This window comes from Argentina anserina, chromosome 4 (assembly GCF_933775445.1).
Source record: "Argentina anserina chromosome 4, drPotAnse1.1, whole genome shotgun sequence".
Lineage (NCBI taxonomy): Eukaryota > Viridiplantae > Streptophyta > Magnoliopsida > Rosales > Rosaceae > Argentina > Argentina anserina.
The window spans coordinates 6838844-6846806 of record NC_065875.1 but is presented as its reverse complement, the minus strand read 5'-3'; the positions used below and the strand labels follow the sequence as shown (position 1 = coordinate 6846806).

The window sequence follows — 7963 nt, the reverse complement described above, 5'->3', positions numbered from 1 at the left end:
ATTTATTATTTTACGTGATATGGTATGTAAAAAGATATTACAAAAATATAAATAAATACATAGAAAATTAAAAAAAAATGTGTACATAGAAAAAAAAAATATATATATATATATATATATATACACACACACAACACACTATATTTGAATGGGTGGGTATGTTGAATATATAATTCGAAGTAGGGTTAAGTATGTAGAAAAAAGATGTAAATAAATAATTTGATTAAACAAATATTCCTCTTTTTAAAGAATATTTTTATTTATTTTTAAGAAAAAATATAAATAGAAAATGATAACATTACCCCTCATGTGCATGACATGTGATTTAAAATTGGATTTAAACAGTAAACTTTAACGGATATGTGCATCAGTAATTTTTACTAAGTTTAAGATAAATTGACTCAAATGCAAGTTCGGAGTGCAAATTGACAATTTTCAACCAAATTTGGGGTGCATTTTAATAATTTTGCATGATATATATGATTTTCTCTATTTGTCGTATTGATTGCCTTAGTTGATTGAGAATGTGAAACTAACGATGAACAAGTTAGAAGAGAGAGCTGCCGCGTTAGCGGCAAACGTGAAGGAATTCCATGCAGTCATCATCTCGGATGGCCAAGGCAGTGACAAAATGCTTGGATACTTCGTCATACATGATTGGAAAAGGAAGGAGGCTAGGAGGGTGCTAAGCAGTCAACCAAATTATATGAAATAGGAGAGAAATCCTTGAGAGAAAAATAGGAAGATGACTAGTTGACTACTCTTTTATTTTCTGGATTTATGAATTCTTTGTCATTATAATCTATACTATTATAATCAAAATAGAGTTTGTCAACCAAAAAACATATGAAAATACGTATAGGTTCCTACATCGCATACTAATTTGAAATCAATCAAAATAATTTAGGGATAAAAATGTAAAATTAAAAAATAAAAACAGAAAAAAAAGAATTTTTTTTCTGATAACTTCCACATTCTGTAACCACCCACTATCTCCCACTATTTTTCAAGAAATGTCCAATTATTTTGAAAAATAAGATTGGGTATGTGATGTTCTTGTATTATTTAAAGGGCAAATTATAAAAAGGTATCATACCCTAACTTATATTAGAAAAAAGTCATTACATTTAAGTGGAAATTATAAAAATGTCAACAAAATTAGAAAAAAGTCACTTTAACAATTTTTTATGCACTATTTTGCCTTTTCTTGCTCTTTTTCTTCTTTTTCACATTATTTTTCCAATTCCGGCCATAACTTTCTCGTCCGGCGATAGATTTTGACGAAATTGGTACCGTTAGAAAGATCTCACTCCCCTCTTTCATTTGATATACTACCCACTCTAAATTGACCAACCGTACAAGCCGCAACAACCATCACAAAGGGTTGCTGCCATCAATGGCGGTGCTTTAAGCAATTTCGGCGAAACCGAAGCTCAAGGTTCCCTAATTCCTGCTATTTTCTTCATTCTGAGCATATTTATACCAATTTCATTTGAATTTTAACAAAATTTCATATATTTCCACATTTCCTCTCGGCATTTCACAGCTCCTGTCACAGACACTGTCACAGACGCTGTCACAGACGCTGTCAGAGGCACTATCACAGACGCTGTCACATACACTGTTCCTGTCACAACCGCTATCACACTATCTATTTACACCACTGCCACAACCTCTGTCACACTACTTGTCACAACCACTATCACACTACCTATTACACTAACTGTCACACCACCAATCACACCAACTGTCACAGAAGCTGTACACTATCTATTTACACTAACGGTCACACCCACTGTCATACCAATCTCATTTGAATTTTAACAAAATTTCACATATTTCGGAATGTTCCTCTCGGCATGTCACAGATGCTGCCACAAACGCTATCACAGACACTGTCACACCTACTGCTTTGGTATTGGAACAAGATTTACTCCTGCTTTGGGTTCCTGAAGAAGAACATTCTCTTCGGAATAACCAATCTCTTCTAAAAATAAAGGAAACAGCTTCTTCAAAAAATGCCAACACAATGTTAATAAATTCAAGAGGGACTTAAGTTCCTCCAAAATTTCAAGCCTTGTTAAGTGTTGGTTGTCTTCGCCACCAAATACACCATCAACCAGTAAATTTCCCTACAACAATAATCATCAGGCATCACTCTTCCATACAAAAATAATCAGCATTGCCTTGGTCTACCCACGCAACTCAAATATCATCCACCGATTCAAATATCATTAGAGTTGGAACCGAAGGGAGAGGAGATCTGGGAAACATAGAGGAAGACGATGGTTTTGCCACTGGATGGTGATGTCTAGTTGGAACTGGAGGCCGAGAGGTGTAGGGTGGCGGTGGTCTTCCATGGATTGAATTCAAAGAGAGAGAGACGAAGTGACGATGGTGTGGTCGATGGGTGATGTTGTGGTGGCATTCTTGTAAATAGTAAGAACTGTAGTGACAACGCTTTAAGAATTTAAGATCCTGACTTTTATATAATTTTGAAAATTTACATGATTTTTTTCTAATTTCATCGGTGAAAATTGACTTTTTTATAAGAAGCCCCTATTTAAATTATTAGTTTTTGAAACTTAATTCAAAGCAAAGTGATTGCTTCTCTTTGAGTTTTTTTTCACACATAGCTTCTGAATTTCTAATGCTACGCATGCATGTCTAGAAAACAACGTATAATATTGCATGTCATGTTTCGGGAACCATCTTTATTCTTTATATACCCAAAGATTGAGCCACTCATTTTGAAATAAATTAAAGCATCCCTATCTTTTAACCAACATAATGTCCAACGGAGACCCTTCTTGGTCAGGAAAAAAAAAAGATAGTTTGTAACTCCAACTTTCCGGTGGCCTCTTACTCTACGAAAAGAACATTTCGATGGAACCATTATGTTCTTCTTGGAAAAGGGGTCAGTTTAATATGGAGAAGGGCCAAAATGCTCTTCACAATGTAAAGGGTCATAATTTTTGTAGTCTAAGACCCCTAATGTACCAACAATAAATTCATTTTTAAGGATTTTGGGAGGGATGCTCGTAGTTTCTCATTTCATCATACACTATTAAATTATTGATCCAAATTTTGGTTAAATTTATGTTGTGTGTGCATATTTTGAATTAAAAACCGAGAAAACTTTATGTATCATTTTAAATAATAGCTTTGTTTGTTTAGTAATATTGTATTGTTTTTTTTTCTAATGACATAAGGAGCAATGCACGATTTGGTCTAGTCAAATAGTATTATCTTGTTAAGTAAGAGTTGTGAGTTTGAACTACGAAAAACTAAATAACTCGTTAGAGATTTTGAGGGTAAAAACTTCTAATTTAATAGTGAAAAAGATGTTAAACACGATAATAAATCAAACTAACCGGCTGGTTTTGAACATTTTGCTCCAAAAAAGCAAGAAAATCACAAGATTATTTTGGTTCTTGACTTCTTCTCACGATTTGAGACTTCACAAATCAAAGAATGTGATCAATCTTTCAAAAAAGTATGTGATCAATGAAAAATTTATCATATTAACTGAACTTCCTATTTATTACAAGTTCTTATGGAGTCACGTCGTGTGTTGCGAGCCATGTGTAGCTATCTGCCAGGTCTCTCTATACAGCCATGAACTAGTCATAAGGGGACCATCCCAGCGAGCTGGACTGAGCCTAACTAGACTTAATCATCTTTCCAAACCGCAGAGGAGCCTAAGAGTATTTTAAACAGTTTCTCTATATTTTTTTAAAATGGAGAAATTTTTTTTAAATATCTAAAAAATTTATGTTCCAACTTCAACATCTTCTTTATTTTACAGATTTTTACATTTATTACTTCAATTAAATATTATATTTTCTCATTTATCATAATTATAATATATTTCATAATTTCATATTGTAATCTAAAGTTGAGTTGTTGAAAAAGTGTAATCATTTAATATTTAATTATGCAAATTTTTGGCAAATGCTGTAAATTTAGAGAATCAACTCTTCTATTTCATCAAGTTCTTTAGTTTAGAGGATGAGATGAAAAAACTGTTGAAATTGAAAATTGATATTTTTTCTCTAAATTTTCATTTTTCTCTAAAATACATAATATGTTGGAGATGCTCCAATTTTTTTTCATGCCGCTTTAAATTGTCTTTAACCATCAATGCCAATTAGCTAAAGATCAAAACTCAAATAAAAATTTTGAGTAACTAAATAAAGTCAAATCCAAATTTCCATGACCGTTTTATATTCACCCTTCAAGGTTTCAATGAAAGCATAAATGGAAGATTTCAAGGCAGAGGCTCCTGCCTCATTACCATAAAAACGCCATTTTCTTCTCTGTTCATCTTTGGACAAAACCCTTTTTAACCCACTTTAGCAGAGACCCTTCTTGTCATCTCTCTCTCTCTCTCTCTCTCTGAGTATTTATCCAATGCATGCAGAACCATCATTCCTCCCAAGTCCCACTCTGTAGAACCAAATATAAAGGAAGTACAGACATCCTTTAACCCCCTCTTCAATTTGAGACAGGGAGAAAGAAAAGAGATAGAACCTGGGTTCAGTTTTGTTGTCTGTTCTAGTACTTCTGTTGTTTCTTTAGATTTTGTTTCTTAGTTTCAAGCTTGGATATTTTTGAACCCGGAAATGAAATACATTAGGACAAACAGCCTGAAGAGGCTCTTCTCACTCAAAAGAAGAAGCTTGGAAGAAGTTGTGAGCCCACCGAGTGTTTGCTGTGATGTTGAAGAGAGCAATGAAAGCCTCAAGAATGTTGAAGCTATAGAGCTTTCTCCAAGACCCTCATGGAAATGCTTCTCCTTTGAAGAGATTTCAGATGCCACCAATGGTTTCAGCTCAGGTTTGTCTCTGCTTCTCCTTTCTGTGTTTTGGTTGGGTGATTGAAATTCTCATATAGTGTTTTGGGTTTCAGAGAATCTGGTTGGGAAAGGAGGATACGCAGAGGTGTATAGAGGAGTTCTTAAAGGTTATGAGGAAATTGCAGTGAAGAGGATCACAAAGACTGTGGCTGATGAAAGGAAAGAGAAGGAGTTCTTGAATGAGATTGGAACTATTGGTCATGTTTGCCATCCAAATGTGTTGTCACTTGTGGGATGTTGCATTGACAATGGCCTTTATCTCATCTTCCATTTCTCCTCCAGAGGCTCTGTTGCTTCTCTTCTCCATGGTAGATATCTCGCAACAATTTCGGGTCTTTCAGTTCTGGTTTTGTTTCTGGGTATTCATTTTGACTATTTTTGTGTCACACCATTAATCTTTGGAAATCATTGTTTTAGATGAGAGTTTGCCACCTATGGATTGGAAAACAAGGTATAAAATAGCTATTGGGACAGGAAGAGGCCTCCATTACTTGCACAAGGGCTGCCAGAGGAGGATAATTCACAGGGACATTAAGTCCACAAATATACTATTGACTGTAGATTTTGAACCACAGGTACACACATTAGTCATAGCTTATTCATCTTAGATTCAAAAAGGTTTGTAATTGCATTGAATATGATTTTGGTTTTTGTTTGGGCATTGGGATATCACAGATATCTGATTTTGGACTAGCAAAATGGCTTCCATCACAGTGGACACATCACTCAATTGCTCCAATTGAAGGGACCTTTGGGTAATGAATCTTCCAAGCTATTTGTAATTAAACCAGAGATTTGAATCAAAATGGTTACTGATGTTTTTTAAATTGTGCAGGCACTTGGCACCTGAGTACTATATGCATGGAATTGTGGATGAGAAAACAGATGTCTTTGCTTTTGGAGTTATTTTATTAGAGCTCATCTCAGGCAGGAAACCAGTCGATGGCTGTCACCAAAGCTTACATAGCTGGGTAATGACAATCTTGTGGAACACTTGTAATTTGATTTAGTCTATTTCAAGTTGCTCATTTTTCAGAAGAGAGTAATTGACTTGTGGGGTTTCTTCTAGAGTACTAAGACTAGGTGATTAATTATTGGGATTTGATTATATGCATTTGTTGTCGTTCTAATCAATTTTCAATTCGATCTTCAACAGGCAAAACCAATATTAAACCAGGGAGATATTGATCAGCTAGTAGATCCAAGGCTCAGAGGTGTCTATGATGTTACACAGCTGAAAAGACTTGCCTTTGCAGGATCTCTCTGCATTCGAGCATCGCCGACATGGCGTCCTACTATGAGCGAGGTACGGTTTTAATTATCACTTGGTACTAACGTTACATTATGGATCACGTCTCTAAGAGAAGTATGCATGACTTATTAGATTGGTGTGTTAAGTAAGTCCCTATTAGTGATTAACCCTACCGTGGTCCGTAAAATGTGTTTCAAATGGTATTATAACCATTATCTAATTATAAAGTATCATGTTGTCTCTATATGATTTAACATATTAATAAACCTTATCATATAGTTTCAGTGAACAAGTGGCAATATCAGGTGAATTTTATTCAATAACGATGAATAATTGCCCTTAATCTTTTTCAATCAACTATACATAATCCAAGAAGAATACCGTATCATTTATAGATATTTGTGTGTCATGTTGATTAGGCAGATAGTAATCTTTTAGTTGACCAGCCAACAAACTTAACCATTCATATTACTGCCTAAATGTCTTAGTCTAACTATATACACAGTAGTCTGCGTACAATTGATAGTGATGTTGTGGTTTGCCAAATTTTATATGGTGGTTTGCCTGTAATGACTCTGCTTCTTATTTTTTTACCTGTATGTACCAGAAATGAAGAAACTTGGATTTAGTTTGCTTTTATGCAATTTGTTTTTGCTGGGAGTTGGTGGCAGTGCATTCATTTTCCATGCAAATTGTAATACAGAAATACAAAAACAAATGGTTCCATTCCATCAAATCATAATATATGTGCTAAAACATAGAACTTTCACCCACGCAATTAAAAAGGATCAAGACTTAAATGATTGTGAGTGGGTCCTAATTTAACTCACTGTATGAGACTATGAGCCATGTCAATTTTCAGTTGTCTTTTTCGTTTGCATAGTGCTTATAGTTGCAAATTTTGCACCACGAAAAAGCAGAACAATTCTTCTCATTCACAGACAAAATAGAAACATTAATGAAAAGATAGTCCATCATTTAATTCACCATTATCTTATTCCTATTCAGTGATTTAGCTAAATCTGCAATGGCCTTTTCGCTAATACTGACAGTTGGCTAATACTGACAGTGATTTCGCTAATGCTGTTTCTAATCAGTGAGCTTTGTAGGGCTACTAGCTATTGTGGTTGTTATGATTTAACAATAGCAAATAGTTCTTTGGTTTTTCTTACTTTTTGAGCACTCCTTTAGAGTACAATAATTAGAGCACATACTAAATGAAGCAGTTAGGTATGCAAATGCTGGTTCTTTTTGAATTGTAGTTGAAATGAAATTATAATCAACATTCATTAATGGAAAATTTGCTACCATTTGCAGGTGTTAGAGGTTATGGAGTTAGAAGGTGAAGTAGACAAAGAGCGGTGGGAGATGCCAGAGGAAGAAGAAGAGCATGATGAATTCTGGGGTTTTGAGGATCTGGAATACGAGTTTGACAGTTCCTTCTCAGTTTCACCTCATGATTCCATTTCTACTAGAAGTCGGTAGTATCTGGAGGGTTTTTGGGAAACTTTGTTACTTCCTAAACCTCAATTTTCATCAATCAATATGTACAGTTACTTTTACTTCACAAGTTTATGTATATAAATTATAAAGGCATTAATATAGAAATATAGAGCTGTTGTCGGATATAAAGTCACTTCACGTGAAATTGCCTTGGTGATTTGACTCCATGGCGCTGGACGTCACTCTACCTCTTCTTTATTCTACATTTTTGCTTGCTTTTGATGAGATTGTGAAACTGAATTGGGCTGATAGGTGATATATATGGTGGGGGGGGGGGGGGGGGGGGGGGGAGATGTTTTATCTCATAGTTGGTTGTTCTGTTTGCACCATAATCAACCGATTTTTTTCAT

The 7963-nt window shown here is 34.7% G+C and overlaps 1 protein-coding gene across 1 annotated transcript; it reads left to right on the top strand.

The window, feature by feature from the left end:
* The first annotated feature begins 4394 nt into the window (after nt 1-4394).
* Nucleotides 4395-7755, top strand: LOC126791043 (probable receptor-like serine/threonine-protein kinase At5g57670). The gene is made up of 7 exons (XM_050517438.1): nt 4395-4839; nt 4912-5166; nt 5276-5433; nt 5534-5613; nt 5694-5829; nt 6015-6164; nt 7428-7755. The coding sequence occupies exons 1-7, from the start codon at nt 4626-4628 to the stop codon at nt 7593-7595; spliced, it is 1161 nt and encodes a 386-aa protein (XP_050373395.1). The 5' UTR covers nt 4395-4625; the 3' UTR covers nt 7596-7755.
* The last annotated feature ends 208 nt before the right edge of the window (nt 7756-7963 follow it).

Excerpts from the sequence above, each read along its gene's own strand:
- LOC126791043 (XM_050517438.1), top strand. The coding sequence starts at position 4,626 with ATGAAATACATTAGGACAAACAGCCTGAAGAGGCTCTTCTCACTCAAA. Across the intron at positions 4,840-4,911 it reads CACCAATGGTTTCAGCTCAG|AGAATCTGGTTGGGAAAGGA; the intron begins GTTTGTCTCTGC and ends TTTGGGTTTCAG. Across the intron at positions 6,165-7,427 it reads GGCGTCCTACTATGAGCGAG|GTGTTAGAGGTTATGGAGTT; the intron begins GTACGGTTTTAA and ends TACCATTTGCAG.